Source organism: Oncorhynchus mykiss, chromosome 24, assembly GCF_013265735.2.
Source record: "Oncorhynchus mykiss isolate Arlee chromosome 24, USDA_OmykA_1.1, whole genome shotgun sequence".
NCBI classification, from domain to species: Eukaryota; Metazoa; Chordata; class Actinopteri; order Salmoniformes; family Salmonidae; genus Oncorhynchus; species Oncorhynchus mykiss.
Genome location: NC_048588.1, coordinates 1,808,768 through 1,829,142, shown reverse-complemented (window position 1 = coordinate 1,829,142; position 20,375 = coordinate 1,808,768). Strand labels below are relative to the sequence as shown.

The window sequence follows — 20,375 nt, the reverse complement described above, 5'->3', positions numbered from 1 at the left end:
CCTGCAAGAGGAAGGCATTGATGCTATGGACTGGCCCGCCCGTTTCCCAGACCTGAATCCAATTGAGCACATCTGGGACATCATGTCTCGCTCCATCCACCAACGCCACGTTGCACCACAGACTGTCCAGGAGTTGGCGGATGCTTTAGTCCAGGTCTGGGAGGAGATCCCTCAGGAGACCATCCGCCACCTCCTCAGGAGCATGCCCAGGCGTTGTAGGGAGGTCATACAGGCACGTGGAGGCCACACACACTACTGAGCCTCATTTTGACTTGTTTTAAGGACATTACATCAAAGTTGGATGAGCCTGTAGTGTGGTTTTCCACTTTAATTTTGAGTGCGACTCCAAATCCAAACCTCCATGGGTTGATACATTTGATTTCCATTGATAATTTGTGTGATTTTGTTGTCAGCACATTCAACTATGTAAAGAAAAAAGTATGTAATAAGAATATTTCATTCATTCAGATATGTATATGTTATTTTAGTGTTCCCTTTATTTTTTTGAGCAGTGTATATCAACCGGCAATGTCTTTCACAGTATTAGAGGGGAAAACAATGGCTGTCCAAATTCTGTTGCGCGAGCAAAACTCATGTGACCACTTGACGCGATGTTATCGTTCTGGCTCATTTTTCAAAATAAAAGCCTGAAACTATGTCTGAATACTTGACACCTTGAGGAAGCGATAGGAAGAAGAATCTGTTTCATATCCCTTTAAATCCAGCAAGGGGAGGCTATGGAACATGGATTCAGCAGCTTGAACAAGTCTGTAGAGAGAAATGGCACCATGGGCTTATCGGTCTGAGCGAGTGTGAGGAATGGTGTCACTTCTTTGCTCACTGACAAGATGAAATTCAGTTTTGCTGTCATGAGAGGGTCCTTAACGGCCTCCTGAATCACCTCAAAGGACTTTGTGCCTGGATTTGGACATCTCATCTCTACAGCCAACATATGTTGCCATATGGGGTAAAAACTATGAAACTCTTTCAAGCAAAACTTAAGTGGTATTGAGGGATCTGATGATCCAATGATGTTAAAGTAGTCCTCCCTCTGGGCTGGAGTATCCTTCAGAAGTTGGTACATAGCATGCCTTACACTGTCGACTTTCCACTCCCTTCTGAAATGCTCCATGAACAATATGGAAACTGCAACTTTGGCCGAAACAGTGTTTATAAGGTGGACATCAAAATCTAGGAGGGACTTTTCAACCTTTGAGTAAAATGACCAATTTACATTTGGTCCATCCATGGATATCTGAACCATGTTTTTCTTTGATAGATCTTCGGTGCTCTTCTCATAGATCGCTTTAAGGTCTAACGCAGTCGCATGTCCCATAAATTTAGAATCATAAAATCTCATCACAACTTTGTCCTTATCCCATAGACAGATGTGAAAGTCCCACTGTTTTGACTGTATTTCTGTTAAGGCTATCATCAAATAAATACACAGTCCTCCTCCCCAGCAGACAGTTTTTTAGTCAACATCTGCATGAAATGAGGAGCCAAGCCACATGCGCACACATAGCTGGACTTTTTTGCCCCGCATGCGAAGGTCTTGACTATTGCACTGTCTGGGAACATCGCTGAGAACAGCACACCTAAGAGTAAAAAAAAAGATTGAAATCAAACACTTATTTCTGTTTCTAGCCTGTGTGTGAGAACATGTGTGTGTCACAGAGAGAGAATATGAAATGTGAAAACAAACATGCTCCTAAAAAGAATTTCATGTTACAGGTGACAGTTTATAAACCATACCCCTCATCCGTGCGTTCACTGGAGTGGAAAGAGTAGTGAGACTCAATCATATTCAGACAGCACAATTTCTCAGCCCGCAATGTGTCAGAACTGGGAAGGCCAGTTATGACGGACTGTCTTGAGGAGGTGGTGGATGTGGTAGTAGTTGTATTAGATTGTCTAGGTGGTGATGTAGATGACGATGACTTTTCCACATAGTTCAATTGATTGGGAGCTGTAAGAAAATAAGTGTACAAGTCTGATGAATGACTAGCTAGCTGGCTACGGTTAGCGAGCATTAATCATGAAATGTCACTAATGACTCTAGTGAACGTCCTTTAACTAAATGTAAACGTTCAGCTAACGTTAGCAAACTGTCATTTATTTTAAATGTTCACTGTCCAGCTCTGCTTGCCACAAGTTGGCTAACGTAACATTAACAACTTAGCTAACGTAAGCTAGCTAGCTCTACATTGACAGGTGTGATTATGTGGGAGAACTGACTGAGACATTTAGATAACATTAGCTAACAACAACATAGCAAACTTTAATTTGGCCGAATAATTCTGTAACGTTAAAGTTAATTTACCCAACTACAAAGAGATGGAATAATCTAGCTAACTAATTAACATTAGTAACTAACTAAGTATGGTTGATGTATTCCTTTCTACATGTTACCTGGGGTAGGACCTACCTGTTTTTAACTTACGGACTGCCGTCCTGTGTGATGCTCCAGAAGCGTGGCTCGTCACAGCTGCTTCGCCCATGGTGTGAACTTTTATTGATTCGCTGCAGGCTCTGCATCGGGCTATGGATGTCCCGCAGATTTTTAACAAGCCAGTCTTTGTACATGTTTTTGGTGAGCCACGAGTCCTGGAATTGACATTTTCCAGACATAGCTGAAGGTTCGCTTAACGTTCGGTTTCTCGCTTGCTTGCAGCTGTCAAACCTGCATCATTCGACTCTTCAATCACTCATGCACACACGTGACCGTCGCACTTTCTTGAGGCAGGTGGCGCGTGAAACAAAGACGCACAAACGGCGGGAGACACACATGCAGACTTCGGAACGTAGCCTATAACTGACGTTAAATTTAATTAAATATCTAAAGAACTTCAATTTCTATTCTAGCACTTTCAATGACCCATGTCTATTTATGTGTATTTTCAAAAACTTTCAAAGGCCTTGGTTTTTTTTCTCTCAAATTCACAAACTTTCAAGGACCCATGGGAACCCTGTACATAACTCTGCTTATGAAATGTATTGTAGTGACCTGGCTAGATCATGAAGGAACAATTGTCCAGACAGAAGATTGCGTTTACGAATTCACGGTTTATTAACCCAACTCCACACAGGCTACTGTTAGGCCGTAGCCCACGCCAAATAAATTAAAGATAGCCTATAAAACAACCATGACATTCTCCTGTGAAGACCAGACATTAGAGTGAGAATAATGGCAAAACAACACGTGACATTCTCTTGTGAAGACCAAATATAAGAGAGAGAACAATGGATAAACATGGTCCTAACTTGCAATGCTCCATCCCCCTGCCAACCCCGCCACTCCACCAACCACCAGGATGCCCGGCATCAGAACATTCCAGGCATTCCCATGATTGGCAGATAACAGGTTGATTGGCATGTCGGACCCCGTGAACACTGGGTACTGGTAAGTACAACACAACCAATAGCATAACACATAACACACAGCTGTCTGTGCGAGTCGCTACAGTATGTTGATGCTGTATGGATTTATTTGTAATTCCACTAAAGATCAGCATGCACTTTGTGACAAAGCTTTCCGATACCTTGTCATCTACAAGGCTTTAAAAGAACTCCTGAGAGATAAATATGTAAAAAAAAAAATTAAAAAAACGTTTATTTTAAATGCGCACTTACAAGGTAAAATGCACATGGCTGGTGACCATATTCATCTTCATACTGTATCCCTTACAACATAATTTCTGGGATGCACTGATCAATATAATTTATGTGTACATAAAACATGATTTCAAAGCTGATTCAGACTGAGCATAACTGTTAAACTCAATTTCACCACCAGGGTATTCTGACTGAGCTGAGCATACAGTACGCATCAGAGCGTAGTCAATGTTTCAGTGCAGGCTCCAGCGCACACACGTAGGCCAATGACCACCATGGCCCATGGAACTGCATGATAACCGGGCTCTCCATTCAAACACCTGGAGCCTGCTTTATGAGTAACCGAGCAACCAACCAGACACCAGCCCTGTGAACCTCCTTAGCACAAAGTTCCCCCTTGGGTGATGCTCTTGGCCCCTCTGCACCAATCAGAGAGCACACTGCCACCACACACGGGAAAAATTAGGCTTGGGGCTTCACCTGACAGCATTTTGTATGTTGGGAGAGTGATTTACAACAACTCACAGTCACCCAGTGGTACAATACCTCCCTTGCCTTGGTGTGCTGGAGTCTGGGCCTGGGTAGCAAGGTATAAGGATGGCCCGGCTGGTAAATATTCATTAGGCATGAATCAGACTTGACCGCACAGGCACTGTGTTGTCTCCAGAGTCCTAAAGCACTGCTGCGGTTTCTGATACTGTGGTGGTATTCCATTTGCATCAACTAACAGTATAGATTCCTGTCCTCCTACAGACAGACAGCTGGCTAATGGCTCTGGCACCCCTCCAGCATCCAGGGGGAGATGGAGAGAGAGCGAGAGAGAAAGAAAGAAGGGGAATGTGTTTAGGAGCAGCAAACAGTGCTTTCCCATGTTATCGTCACAGCCCCGCCATCGAGATGCAAATGATATGTGACAATTCTTTAAACAATTACACCATTAGGTGGAGTAAGCCGTCTGGGTTTGAATTACCTTTACTGCATTGGGGATCTGCCTTTGCTCAAATTTGCAAACAATAGAGGGTGGGAGTAGTAGGGGACAGGGTGGGAGGGGAAATCAGTGTTGTGGTGCAACCATCGAGGCAACTTTCACTGAGGACGGGGGACATGTCCCCCCCCACATTCTAAAAGTGCATTTACAGTGCCTTGCGAAAGTATTCGGCCCCCTTGAACTTTGCGACCTTTTGCCACATTTCAGGCTTCAAACATAAAGATATAAAACTGTATTTTTTTGTGAAGAATCAACAACAAGTGGGACACAATCATGAAGTGGAATGACATTTATTGGATATTTCAAACTTTTTTAACAAATCAAAAACGGACAAATTGGGCGTGCAAAATTATTCAGCCCCCTTAAGTTAATACTTTGTAGCGCCACCTTTTGCTGCGATTACAGCTGTAAGTCGCTTGGGGTATGTCTCTATCAGTTTTGCACATCGAGAGACTGACATTTTTTCCCATTCCTCCTTGCAAAACAGCTCGAGCTCAGTGAGGTTGGATGGAGAGCATTTGTGAACAGCAGTTTTCAGTTCTTTCCACAGATTCTCGATTGGATTCAGGTCTGGACTTTGACTTGGCCATTCTAACACCTGGATATGTTTATTTTTGAACCATTCCATTGTAGATTTTGCTTTATGTTTTGGATCATTGTCTTGTTAGAAGACAAATCTCCGTCCCAGTCTCAGGTCTTTTGCAGACTCCATCAGGTTTTCTTCCAGAATGGTCCTGTATTTGGCTCCATCCATCTTCCCATCAATTTTAACCATCTTCCTTGTCCCTGCTGAAGAAAAGCAGGCCCAAACCATGATGCTGCCACCACCATGTTTGACAGTGGGGATGGTGTGTTCAGCTGTGTTGCTTTTACGCCAAACATAACGTTTTGCATTGTTGCCAAAAAGTTCAATTTTGGTTTCATCTGACCAGAGCACCTTCTTCCACATGTTTGGTGTGTCTCCCAGGTGGCTTGTGGCAAACTTTAACCAACACTTTTTATGGATATCTTTAAGAAATGGCTTTCTTCTTGCCACTCTTCCATAAAGGCCAGATTTGTGCAATATACGGCTGATTGTTGTCCTATGGACAGAGTCTCCCATCTCAGCTGTAGATCTCTGCAGTTCATCCAGAGTGATCATGGGCCTCTTGGCTGCATCTCTGATCAGTCTTCTCCTTGTATGAGCTGAAAGTTTAGAGGGACGGCCAGGTCTTGGTAGATTTGCAGTGGTCTGATACTCCTTCCATTTCAATATTATCGCTTGCACAGTGCTCCTTGGGATGTTTAAAGCTTGGGAAATCTTTTTGTATCCAAATCCGGCTTTAAACTTCTTCACAACAGTATCTCGGACCTGCCTGGTGTGTTCCTTGTTCTTCATGATGCTCTCTGCGCTTTTAACGGACCTCTGAGACTATCACAGTGCAGGTGCATTTATACGGAGACTTGATTACACACAGGTGGATTGTATTTATCATCATTAGACATTTAGGTCAACATTGGATCATTCAGAGATCCTCACTGAACTTCTGGAGAGAGTTTGCTGCACTGAAAGTAAAGGGGCTGAATAATTTTGCACGCCCAATTTTTCAGATTTTGATTTGTTAAAAAAGTTTGAAATATCCAATAAATGTCATTCCACTTCATGATTGTGTCCCACTTGTTGTTGATTCTTCACAAAGAAATACAGTTTTATATCTTTATGTTTGAAGCCTGAAATGTGGCAAAAGGTCGCAAAGTTCAAGGGGGCCGAATACTTTCGCAAGGCACTGTATGTCCTCCCCAGTGTTATCATTGGAATGTGATACAAAACGAGGCAACGGTGTGCTTTAGGACCATGCGGACGCCTTCGACCGGTCGGGTAGGCTTTTTGGAGTGTTTACCCGACTGGATAAAAATAATAATACAAAAAAATACATACCCCACTTCTAAAACCAAAGTTGTGCCCCTGGGTGCAACCCTTATGTTATTTGAAAGCTCATCTGTGGAAACAAACCTGAGGTGAGTGAGTCAGAAGTTCCCAGATAGGGAATCGGTCAGGATCTGGTTGTAGCCCGCATTACCACCCATAATCCAATGCGTCTATCCTTCACACAGTATGTAAAACAAGATCAAATGATTGTACCTGCAATCCCTCTTGAACCCTGAACCAAGAGGGGCTTTAGTGGCATCTATCATTTAAACACCACAGAGGAACTGATTCTGTGACCCTCTGATTACTGACACAAACCTCTGAGAGATGAGGGAATTCAACCTCTCTCCCCTCCTCTTGTTTCTTCAATTCCACCATAAGTCCTCTGGAGGAGGTGTCAATCACTTGGCCCGGACTTTATTAGGGGTTAACCAGAGTAAACAGGCACTTTCCCTCTCCCGGGGATTGAATTCACATTGAGAGTATTTGTAATCAGACCACTGCATCTTGGCTGCTGGCAGGCAGGCCGGCTGTGGAGGAGCTACAGTATCAGTGAGTATCTTTTCAAACAGGCAGAGACTTAAACCTCCATTCCAGATCAGCATTTACCTAAATAAGGCTTGTCAAAAAGTGGTGGTGCCTGAGAGGCAGCTTTAACCTTCAACATTAACCTAGATGATTATTTGCACCGCTGGATCAGCTGCCTTTTCTGGCGCCAGCAGGACATTGTCAGATGTGCTAAACCGGTCAGCAGGAGATCCTCTGTCTTGAATGTTTCAAATGACTACTTTAATGTCTGGCCTGCAGGGGGGTTGTGGAGAATGTGGACAAACTATCAAAATAGTGATTTTTAATTCCGGTCAGGCTTTGGCTTTGTTATTCTCCCGGGCCTCTTTTTCTCGGGACGGATTCTCAACCGAGTTGACATTAGCATCGGACCAGTATTGATCACAGCTCGGTGGGAGTGGAGCAGAATGAAACAAGGCGCTCCAGGTAGATTAAATAACCTGACCTGTGCCTGGTCTCCCCCAGTAATTCATGAGATTCTAGACATGCATGCATTACCACTCCTTTATCTACAGCTAAGCTCCGAAACATCAGAGGTGGGAGAGAGGGGACAGGCTTGCCCTCTCTATACAGGGACACATTTATTTTCCTCCTTCGGAGTGTGGCAGCTAAATACCAAGGGTGATAAACAGCCAATCAATCACAGCACCAACTCTAGCGGCACCACAATGGAGTCCTCCTGACCCCTGTCACATGACTAAGGAGCGAGGAGACATCAATTGAATGGGAGAATATTATTAGACAGCCATTAGAAAGCACTGTTTAGCTGATTAACCAGTTTTTTTTACTGCTGTAATTTTGCAGTGTAACTGCAGTTAGAGTTGGATAGTATAACAGTATAACTGCAATTACTGAGTCCAAAATACCACAGTTGACTGCAGTTACTGCACTTTTACTGCAATCTTTTTTTGTAAAGGAGTCAATGTGTAACAACGCAACAGAAATCGCTCACATAGGAAGCTGATTCCACCAATATGTCCGGCTGCTTAATTATACCCCCAAACACACACACAGGCATTTTCACGCACATTGTTCATTTGTTGTGCCAAGGTGTGACGACAAGAGTATTCAAGGCTGAGCTGGCCTGACGACACAGCCTCCTTCTTATAACCAAATACACACACAGGCAGGCATGCACGCACACACACACACACACACACACCGGCATGTACGCACCTCGACACCTCCTTGGCCACTGTAATCACCAAAGTGGGGAAGCCTGACAAAATTGATTTCTATACTGCCTCAGTGACGTGAGAAGCCACACCTGAATAGGAGAGGCCCTGAAGGTTAAGTCCTCCCTGACCTCCTTTAGTCTACCTTTCTTTGTTGTTTATTTTAATTGTGTAATTTTTTACCCCCTTTTATTGTGATTATGATCTTGTCTCATCGCTGCAACTCCCCAACGGGCTCGGGAAAGGCAAAGGTCGAATCATGGGGCGGCAGGTAGCCTAATGGTTAGAGCATTGGACTTGTAACCGAAAGGTTGCAAGATCGAATCCCCGAGCTGACAAGGTAAAAATCTGTTGTTCTGCCCCTGAACAAGGCAGTTAACCCACTGTTCCTAGGCCGTCATTGAAAATAAGAATTTGTTCTTAATTAACTGACTTGCCTAGTTAAATAAAGGTAAAATATCAAAATTAAAATGCGTCCCCCAAAACATGACACATCAAGCTGCGCTGCTTAACCCGGAAACCAACTGCACCAATGTGTCGGACAAAACACTGTTTCACTGACGACCAGTCTCCCGGCCCACCACAAAGAGTCACTAAAGCGTGATGAGCCAAGTAAAGCCTCCCCCCACCAAACCTTCGCCTAACCCTGATGACACTGGGCCAATTGTGTGCCGCCCTATGGGACTCCCAGTCACAGCTGGTTGTGACAAAGCCTGGGATGAAACCCAGGCTGTAGGGACGCTTCAACACTGCGTTGCAGTGGCATACAGCCTACCCACAGCCCCAGAAGATGTATCTGCTTGGACTATTCATCACTATGTGGTGTGGGACAAGACAAGGGCTCAATCTCAATTTGTCTTTCTGCAAATCTTGTCCAATGTGTTTTGACAAGGAGACGAGGATGTGAGGAAACCTGAATTGAGCTAGAGCTAAGGAAACTCAGAAATCTCAACTGGAAACTCAGAAATCTCTGACTTCAGTGCATTCAAGACAACTGGGAACTCGGGGAAAAAAAACATTTTTCCAAGTCTGAAAATCCAACTTTCCTACCTGAAGATCACTGACGTCATGATTTGACCTCAAGTTCCCAGTTGTCTTGAAAGCACCATTATCCCTCCCACTCACCAGTCAAGGAGAACATTGATGTCATCTCCACCCTACAGGAAACGTATGGGGATTCGCCAGCTGATATCCACTGGGCCACGCCCACTCAGGGGACTGGGCCACGCCCACTCAGGGGACTGAGGCAAAGCAAGAGCCCTATTTCTGCCCAAAATCTGTCTGCATTAAGATCCTTAATTATTATTAAGCAGGTGAGGAGTTTTTGTATGGGGGGCAATGAGTGTCGAATTTAGTCAAGATAAACGTTAATTGCTACTTTGATACGTGAGGCTTATTTGATCTAATAGAAGTTAAGTAATGCTGAAATTGTTATGAGTGTACTGATATAAGTGTGATGCACGTGACATCCCGGCAACTTTGAGAAAAAAACACTTTATATTAGTTGTCCCCTGTTGAAATCGAGATGGTCTAAGCACATTCATAAGGCTAGCATAGCATCTTACTATCTACTATACAGGCGGTTGAGGTCAACACCCCACATCGAATATTTTTAACAGGTATTCAAATAACGAGATGCCTCCACTAATCTGAAGAGAGAAATAGGCGGGAGCTTTCCACTCTGTGGACAACAAATCCCATCGTTAGAGGAGACATAGGTATCTCGTCATTATATCCAATTCTCTGACTGAGAAGTCACTCAGAAAGGATGTCACTGCAACAGTGACATGAGACTGCGTGATTACTCCAGTGTCCAGAGGAAAGATTCATCAATCTTTGGGGAGTATTGATCCACAGTGTGATCTATCTGACATTGGGGTTGGTATTTTTTAAATATTTTTTGTCATTTAACAGACGCTCTTATCCAAGCAATTAGGGTTAAGTGCCTTGCTCAAGGACACATCGACATATTTTCAGTTAGCCGGCTCGGGGATTCAAACCAGCAACTTTTCACACTTAACCGCTAGAATACCTTCCGCTTTGTAATCGTTAAAGGTAAATGGTGTTCAGTGGTGTAAAGTACTTGGTAAAAATACTTTAAAGTACTAAAGTAGTTTTTTGGGGTTATCTGTAGTTTACTTTACTATTTATATTTTGGCCAACTTTTACTTCACTACATTCCTAAAGAAAATAATGTACTTTTTACTCCATACATTTTCCCTGACACCCAAAACTACTCGTTACATTTTGACAGGATTTTGACAGGAAAATCACACACTTATCAAAAGAACATCCCTGGTCATCCCTACTGCCTCTGATCTGGCGGACTCACTAAACACAAATGCTTCGTTTGTAAATTATGTCTGAGTGTTGGAGTGTGCCCCTGGCTGTCCATCAAGAAAAAAAAAAGAAAAATAATTGTCCCGTTTGGTTTTCTTAATATACAGAATTTGAAATGAGTTATACTTTTACTTTGATACTTACTGTATCAGAAGTCAGAACCAAATACATATATCCTTGACGAATCAAAATATCAAAACGACACACAGATAAATGCTCAATAGGAAGGAATGTACCAACTAGCTAACCAGCTACAACAACAAAGAATTATAATAAGAAACGACAACAGTGGTTTACAAGGTAATTCCATCACCAGAGCTTATGGACATGACAGGCAATACATACAACTGGACATTTATTCAGAAAAAAAAAAATGGGCAAACTAGAAGATAGCTATCGATCTGGACAAAAAGGAAGAAAAAGTCTGCATAGCAACTTTGCTAACCGTGATACGAAACGAATGCCTGAAGCAGAGAAAACTGACCCGTTAAAAATTATAGAGGCGCTACAGAAACACTTGGAGCCTTCCAGGAACGTGATCTACAAGAGGTACATGTTTAATGCTTGTCAACAAAGTCAATGTGATACATCAGAGCAGTACACTGCAAATCTGAGGAAGTAGCAGACGTCTGTGACATGCTCAGAGAACCAAACCGAACACTGAACAAAGCCATAGACGTGTCGTTTAAGTGAACAAGCACCAATGCAAATTAAGAAGATTGGTGGAGGTGAACCAGAGCCTGTACATTATACCGTCTGTGAGCGACGTTCAGAATCAAAAGGCCAAACATATGTTCGTAAACAGACAACACAAACTTCAACTCAATCTATTAGAGGAAGACAACGAGTCAGATGACCAAACAACAGATGAAATGTGGTACATCTCGCAGGTTATTCACTAACCTTAAGCTAGCTCCACTCAGTGATGAGCAATTGACATACAGTATGACTCCAGCCATACAATTAAATGACATCTAGACACAGGATCAACAGTGAATGTCATAATCTATGGGGACCTACAGTGAGTCATACAAGATGGCAATACAGTTGTTCCTACCCAGCAAAGCTACCCATAAGCTATATGATGGCACACTATCCTATCTCAAAGCAGATCATGTGTTACATTAGGTCGACACCCCAAGCACCACATCCACTGAGGTCATCATAACTACTGAGATCATCTCCAAGTGCAGGGACATGTTTGATGGGCTTGGCTTCCTTCATGGAGAGCTACACCTAGAAGTAGACAATGCCGCCCGGCCTGTGCAGCAGCTATCAAGACGGATACTAGTGAAGGAAAGGATCACAAAGGCCATACATTCAATGGACAGTGCAGACATCACGAAAGTCAGAGAGCCAACTATGTGGATCAGCAACATGGTTGTCATTGAAAAACCTGATAAACTACGAATATGCATGGACCCCAGTGCACACAACAAAGCCTTACTGAGATCACACATCCAGATGCCCACAATAGAAAATATTCTACCAGAAATATCCAACGCAAAGGTTTTTTCAGTACTCGATGCCAAAGATGGACAAAGTCAAACTTGATGAAGTGAGCAGCTATCTAACAACATGCTGGACACCTGTAGACAGGTATAGATGGCTGAGAATGCCATTTGGAATCACGCCAGCAGCAGAAGAATACCAGTGCACACGCTGTGAAGCGCTACAGGGACTAAAAGGAGTGAGTGTGATTGCAGATTACATTCTACTCAATGCATTTGGCGACACACACGGAAAGGCGATGGCAGATTTTGACAGGAGAAGAAAAGAGATGTCAACCTGAAGCTACCAAGTGTGACATACATGGGTCATCTTCTCACCAGAGAGGGCCTTCGCCCTGACCCAGAGAAAATAACAGCCATTCAGAACATGGGTACACCGACCGATGTCAAGTCACTACAGCGGCTGTTGGGGTTTGTGAACTATCTCGCCAAATTCATGCCAAGCCTATCTGATATGTGCGAGCCGCTCAGAAGACTGACTGACACGGACATTGTATGGACATGGCTACCACAGCATGACACAGCAGTTGAGACTATCAAACAGTTAGTCCCACAACACCCAGTGCTCAAATAGTACGACCTGAATGTTGAAGTCATACTGCAGTGTGATGCCAGTGAGACAGGTTTGGGCGCAGAAAGGACAACTTGTTGCATTTGCCTCCAGAACATTGACTCAGAACAAAGACATGCACAGATTGAGAAAGAATCTCTCCATCGTTTTTGCATGTGACAAGTTTGACCAGTATCTGCATGGCAGAGTTCATAACAACACACAGCGACCACAAACAACCACAAACCGCTCGAGACAATCTTCAAGAAGTTACCTACTCGCAGCATCAAAGCGACAGCACCATAGCACTAAGGCTACAAAGATACCAACTCCACGTGCAATACAAACAAGGCAAAGAACTACATGTAGCGGACTTCCTGTCCAGAAAAGCTCAATCAACCACAGAGCACAGACAAATGCAAACACCAGCCATGGTCTACGCTATGGGCCTGGTCACAACTGACCTGGAACAGGTGGATCACATCAGTGATGTCAACATCTCAACTAAGACAATGGAGTCAATCAATGCACACTCCTCCCAGGACCCACTGTTTCAGGCTCTGGGCGCACAAATAAACAACGGCTGGCCTGGAACCAAAGAGGCTGTGAGTCACATGCTGAAAGATTTCTGGACATACAAAAGAGGAGCTCACCACAGAAAACTGATTGATATTCAAGGGAAACAGGGTCTTCATGCGCACTGAAATTCTCAACAAAATCCACTCTGGACTTTGTTCCGGTTTTCTGGCCGAGGACGTAAAGATCGTTATCAGCAAATGTGCCGCCTGCAACTCCATCCAGAAGAGAGAACAAAAGAAGATACTCATCCCCCAGCAAATCCCTCCCATCCCATGGCCCAAGGTCGGGATGGACTTGCACACAGTCAACAAAAGCAACCACCTCATCGTGGTGGATTATTACTATGGAGCTCGACGAGTTGACTGACACCATCATTGAATGCTACAAAAAGCAGTTCAGCAGACATGGCGTCGCCCCACACTGTTGTTTCTGAATGGAATGGATTTTCAAAAATGTGCTGATGAGTGGGACTTTAAACACCGTATCACAGCCAAAGCAATGGCAAAGCTGTGGAAATTGCCAAATGTCTCCTAAAAAAAGGCTGCGATGGATGGCGAATAACCATGGAGAGCAGTGTTGGCATGGCGGAATAATCCAACAGGGGGACTTAACAGTTCTCCTGTACAACGTGTCCACCCACCATGAAAAAAACTGCTCAAACCCCAATGTGGAACAAAATGTCATAGTAAGAAAACAAGCCAAAAGGTTGACAGCAAAACACCACGACGACACACATGCCTCTGACATGCCCGACATCATCCAAGGACAAACCGTACGCGTCCTTTCCTACCCAAACAACTCAGCTAGCACTTGGATGCTGAGCATATGCACTGATCAACTCAGGGAGGGGTCGTATGAAGTACTAATGAACGGTAAAAAAAAATATATACAGCAGAAACAGAAAAGAGATTCATCCAGTGTCTGAACAACTCAGGATCCCCTCCCGATCGCCATCCAAACAAACATGGATGAGGATGACTGGGGACTATGGAACGAAACCGCCAACCAGGCAGGTAGTGAACAGGCTGCTGATATGGAAGCAGTTCCCGTTGCCTGAAAATCTTACTCTGAGACACACCAGAACCAGAGCCGTTTATTCTAAAAGGTTGTATTTTGTATTTTATTTTTTTGTGAGAGAGAGAGGCAGATTAGAGTAGCCTGTTTATGGACTTTAACGTTTATGCTTATTGAAGGTGCTTGCATAAGAACACAGTTGTTTTGGTTACCAGTGTAATGTTTTTACTGGCAGTTCTCTTGTTTATGAGTCCAGGAGTTCAAATGTTACGAGATGTCGCCAAGCCAATAGATGGCGCTGCTGTTATGTGTATCTGAGTGTGATACTCTATAGTAGGAGTGAGCCAAGTTAGGCATTAGTTACAATGCATTGAATGGAGCTGTATGCATGCTACACAATGATGCTGAAGTAGACATTCTCAGCAACATTACCTTGTGATGGTACGGCATAATCAGCATACAAAACACAAATAGGGACCATTATGTTCAAACTTAAAATAAAATTCGCTAGCCTCTACTTGTAACTTCTGTAGGCTGCATGTTCTCTCCCTGCTTGGTCATGGTTTGAACGATGTGTGTAATTCCAGTCCATATAATGCAGTAATACAGTAACCATTTAAAAAAATATTAGCCTACTGGAGCTAGTTTAATTTACCCAAGAGAGCATATAGCTAGCTACATCTATGGGCTTCTGTGTTTTTCTGTCGTGCATAATGTGTAATAGCCTGCAGTTTATCACATATGGATAACAGCACAATCATTGTCTGCTTTGGGCTTGGACTCATAAAATGTATTTAATGTATGTCTCATCAGGCTCAGGTAGCATCAGGCTTGAATTTTTGATCAAAGCTCTAATCAAATCCGGACATAGGCCTATTTATATGCTTCATAATGCTTTTGAATGACATTTCCAGTTTCGGCAGGCAATACTGGGTTACATGGGACAAAAGTGATTTATTCTCGGGATGGATCATTTGTAAAATACTGGGAAAATATTCAATCCTAATCTGTACATCAAGATCAGCCTCAGTGGAAAACACTTGCGTGTGTCTTTGCGTATTCTGTGGGTATGTACGCATCTATAATATTCAGTTGCCTGAGTGAAAATTGCTTCACTGCAGGTGGAAGCATGCACGCACGCACACATCTCCTGTGAAGCGAGTCATATCGTCAAACATCCTTATCTTAGAATTAAGTCACACTTGAAGCACCATTATTTCGCGCAATATCACAAACAGGCAACACTTCTAGGTGAAACTGAGCATCAAGCAACAGAAAATTGCATGAAATCGTGAAGACGTGTGTCTCAACGACACACAAATCTCCTTGTAATACACCTCGCAGGAAAAGGTCACTTTTTTTTGTAACTGATGCAGCAAAGGTGGTGCATGGAAATGACATTGAAAATATAATTGTATATTATTGGCAAGAAGAAACGGTCACTTGACGACATCAACACACGTTTACTTAGAGCAGAGATTCTATTTCCATCTTATCTTATACATTGGCACAATAACTTAATAATATGCCAAGAGGCAAAATGAGAAAAACTATGGCTTGTCGGTAGCTCAAACTGAAGTGACCCTCCTGAGATGTGACAGTGCACTCCTTTGTCTAGAACTTCAAATTAGGTAATTGACATGTGCAAAATGTGACAATCAATTACCATCCCTCTCTCTTCTCGGTCTTCATTTCATTGCAGAATATCTTCAGGAGGAGAGGCAGGAGATGTGTCACTCAACCTATAATTACTTATTCTCCTTTAACAGAGGCTTCTGTTTCCTCTCCAGCAAGACGTGTAAAATCAAGTAATGTGCACAGCACACACTGTCAAGTAGTCTAGACTTAACTCAAAACTCTTGATAACTACATAAATCAAATTCCAAAGCAGATTTAGTTATTCTTCAGACATTGCTTTGCAGTAATAGGATACAATGTCATTTTCTCTCAGGTATATTTAGCTATCAACCTTTGACAGTAGCTAAGCTTTCAGACCGATGCCTGAAGAACATTTTTAATGAGATATGTTGAGCTGAATCAGATAATAACAGACTAGAAACACATTTAGCAGCAAAATAACTCCTTGTTTAAGACAGAACACTGATGTCATTGCATGTTTCAGGGTGGGTCCTGCCCATATCTATCTGGTAGATGGTAAAAGCCTGGCCCCTACTGGTGTATGTCAAGTGAATGAATCTTCCTATAGGAGGAAAAGGACAACATGATTGCCTTGTTCTTGATTAATTCAGTGATGGTATTGCTGAATCCATTCCATGTAAAAACAGTTGAAATCTGAGAAATACAAAACTATATGGGTCAAAATGAATTTACAGTTACCTAACAAAAGCTTAGCAACATGTTCCTACATAGTCAAACTCATAGGCCACAATATTTTGTTCACTACCTACCGAATTGGTCAGTATTGGGCAAAACTGTAGAGAAAAAGCTGTACATCTACTATGACGGTTACATTTTACGAGTCGGCTAACTCCATGTTCTTCCTCCAATAGTTAGCTCACACTGATGGAAAATGGTGCTGAAAAAACATCTGTCCCATCTTGTCTCCTTGTTTATCAAATAGTTGTAGTGATTTATCTACAGGATCAGAAGTAAGAGAAGGTGAGAACATTTAAAGTCTATCCCCATTTCTGACCACAAAGCCACATTGGGGGGGGGGGGGGGGGCTAAGCAAAAAGAACAGGACTAAAGGAATAAACCGTCTTAAGTTTTAGAAATGTCATGGCATTTTTTTATTAAAGTTATGCATAACCTTCCAACTTGATCATTTATAAATGTGTGAACTTTGTGACATTATCAGCTAGAATTGTCAGATCACTGGCACATCAGCAGTAGCATGGGCAGCACAGAGGGGGAAACCAGGCATTATTACCAACGGGAGTGGGGGGGTGAGTTTTAGCCAGGTGTAGAAATGCACTGAGGACCAGGGCAGAGCCCCTGACTTTGGCATGCTGCTTAAACACCATCCTATGGGGGCTCCACGCAAAGTGCAACTCTATGCCCTCTCAGTCCAAGCATATTCTTCCTGTGTTCATTAAGGATAGGATAGCGTGTGCACCGACGTGGGTGGAGCAGCCTAAAAGGAGGTCCAAATGGCCAAAAAAAGCATGCAAGCAACATGGGAAAACACAAGAGAAAATAAATACATCTTGGGATTAAAAACAAAAAAACGTAATACATTATCTTAAAATGTTCCTTTTTCTTCTCGCTTTTTTTTGTGTATAATATATATCCTAAACACACAGATTTGTACATTTTGGTATAGTTCTTTCTTGCAGGGATGACTAGGAGTAGAGAGAAAGGAGGGGAGACACTGGGCGACCCACTGCCATTGGAGTGGGGACACGCAGCAGTGGGGGGGGGGGGCTAGGTTCGGGACAGTCCCTCTCCCTTGATTGCCTTGTGCTGACGAATGGAGCAGGGGGGGCGGGGATCCAAAGAAACCACCCTTCCTCCAACTGTCTCTCGCTCATGCTCAGTCTCTCGGGGAGAACCACGGTGGGAGGAGGAAGAGGGTACTCAGCAGTTGAGTGGACAAGCTAATAGAGGACATCCAGGTCAACGAGACAGCAGGGAGGCAGAAATCAACTCTTCCACCTTCATGTCCTCCCTTACGGCCTGATGCAGGGGCCGGGGAGGGGTGGGATTTCGGTGACTATCTCTTATCTAGGAACAAGATAACAGAAAAGGCAAGGGCAGTCAGACCATAAACAATAACTCAGCTGTCACACCTCGCATGCTCTTGGGTTTTCTAATAAATACTGAGACACTGAAAGGGAGAAAAGGAATCAGTAAGACATTAGCCATGTTACCTTTGTTATCATCCATGTCTGTCGATGACCTGGCCGGCCTTTGGCGTAGTAGACTGTGATACTTGGCCTCTACCTCCTGAGAGAAAACAAGCAAGCAGGGATCAGTCTGCAATCAGATTTGATACGCACTAAAGTCACATTTACTAATGAACCCTTAGCCTACAATTTCCGTGGCACCGCGGAAATCAAATGAACATAACACAAAAATCCCCATCAAAATCTGTCTGTTTAAGCTAGAGAGATGTTTTTTTTGTTGCATGGGCTGCGTCTCAATCCACCCTTCTGAATCTGCGGTGAAAGGTGGCAGAGCTAAAGCAATGTTTGCCAGAACATGAGACATCCCGGGCGAAAAAAATTGGTCTTCTCACAAAAATGCCTGTAGCATCCGAACAGCGTGGCATACATTATGAACACTCTATCGAAAGATGACTCTCACGAACACATTGGCCCACTCTGTTTTGGTCTAGGACGCCCATAAGCCTCACAAGACTAATCTGAATTCCCTGATACCAGTTAAGAAGAATGGAAGTATATATGGAGGTAGTTTATTACCTAAACTATGGGGATAAATACATGTAAAAAATGTTATACAATAATTTCCTGATATTTCTTATATCTCTCAGATAAAGGACAGACACTTCAGAACAAACTTCCTTTTTATTTTTTGGGGAACTATCTGTTATTCAATGCGTTTCTATTGGCTAATAGCAGTAATGCCAAATTCAATGTTTCATATCCCCCGGCTTAAACAGGGCTCAGACTTGAGGGTTAATCAACCAACCAGTCAGTCGACCAACGTCAACCAACCAACCAGTCAGTCGACCAACGTCAACCAACCAACCAGTCAGTCGACCAACGTCAACCAACCATCCATCAATCCATCCATCCATGTACCTTGAGGTGGTTGAGGTTGGTCTGCAGGTTGCGGATGTGGGACAGGACCTGTCGGCTGAAGCTGGAGATGCTGCCTGCCTGTGAGGCAGAGGAGAATCTTAGGCTGATCCCAGAATCTCCTGCCCCGCAGCCCCGCGAGGCGCTCAGCTGCTTCCCCGTGGCCTGGAGGTCGTCGTCCGTGCTGCTCTCCCCCGATCCCCCGTAGCCCTCCAAGACCAAGTACCCTGCTGGAAGACGCAACAAGGTCCAACTGACTAGGAACTGAATCAGTGGGTTGGTGCTGAGCTAGAACAAAAAAGTGACTACTTCACAGTACTTCACAGTAGAGCCATTTGAACGTAAACTTTTTTTTAATCAAAATGCATTTTGGGGCAGAAATGTGAACTTTCATGTGCCTTAATAACAAACTAGTATGCCATCTGTAAATATGAATAAAATTGTTAAATTACGAGCTTAGTTGGTATAGCCACAGAAAAAGTAAGCAACCCGCTAGCAATGATTGGCTGATGTAATGATTGGGCTGGCTGGACATGCCAAGGGATGAGTTTGGATTTGTCTGCCATGTAGCACGCTTCTGTCTATTTGAGCTGGTCGGTATGGGTAGGTAATCCTGTCTAAAGCTGCTTTAAAAAATATATATACAGTGGGGCAAAAAAGTATTTAGTCAGCCACCAATTGTGCAAGTCCTCCCACTTAAAAAGATGAGGCCTGTAATTTTCATCATAGGTACACTTCAACTATGACAGGCAAAATGAGAAAAAAAATCCAGAAAATCACATTGTAGGATTTTTTATGAATTTATTTGCAAATTATGGTGGAAATAAGTATTTGGTCAATAACAAAAGTTTCTCAATACTTTGTTATATACCCTTTGTTGGCAATGACAGAGGTCAAATGTTTTCTGTAAGTCTTCACAAGGTTTTCACACACTGTTGCTGGTATTTTGGCCCATTCCTCCATGCAGATCTCCTCTAGAGCAGTGATGTTTTGGGGCTGTTGCTGGGCAACACGGACTTTCAACTCCCTCCAAAGATTTTCTATGGGGTTGAGATCTGGAGACTGGCTAGGCCACTCCAGGACCTTGAAATGCTTCTTACGAAGCCACTCCTTTGTTGCCCAGGCGGTGTGTTTGGGATCATTGTCATGCTGAAAGACCCAGCCACGTTTCATCTTCAATGCCCTTGTTGATGGAAGGAGGTTTTCACTCAAAATTTCACGATACATGGCCCCATTCATTGTTTCCTTTACACGGATCAGTCGTCCTGGTCCCTTTGCAGAAAAACAGCCCCAAAGCATGATGTTTCCACCTCCATGCTTCACAATAGGTATGGTGTTCTTTGGATGCAACTCAGCATTCTTTGTCCTCCAAACACAACGAGTTGAGTTTTTACTAAAAAGTTATA

At 43.3% G+C, this 20,375-nt stretch overlaps 1 protein-coding gene across 9 annotated transcripts in view; it reads right to left on the bottom strand.

Moving 5' to 3' along the window:
* Positions 1 to 16,969: 16,969 nt before the first annotated feature.
* Positions 16,970 to 20,375, bottom strand: part of LOC110503539 (rho guanine nucleotide exchange factor 12) — a 70,255-nt gene continuing 66,849 nt past the window's right edge. For 8 of the 9 annotated variants that reach the window (XM_036961115.1, XM_036961120.1, XM_036961117.1 and 5 more), the window contains 3 exons: positions 18,973 to 19,199; positions 18,079 to 18,154; positions 16,970 to 17,932 (listed from right to left, as the gene is read on the bottom strand). In XM_036961115.1, the coding sequence (XP_036817010.1) occupies positions 17,922 to 17,932; positions 18,079 to 18,154; positions 18,973 to 19,199 (314 nt within the window). In that variant the 3' untranslated portion in view covers positions 16,970 to 17,921. The remainder of the gene's footprint in view (positions 17,933 to 18,078; positions 18,155 to 18,972; positions 19,200 to 20,375) is intronic. The other variant, XM_036961116.1, reaches the window with a different exon arrangement.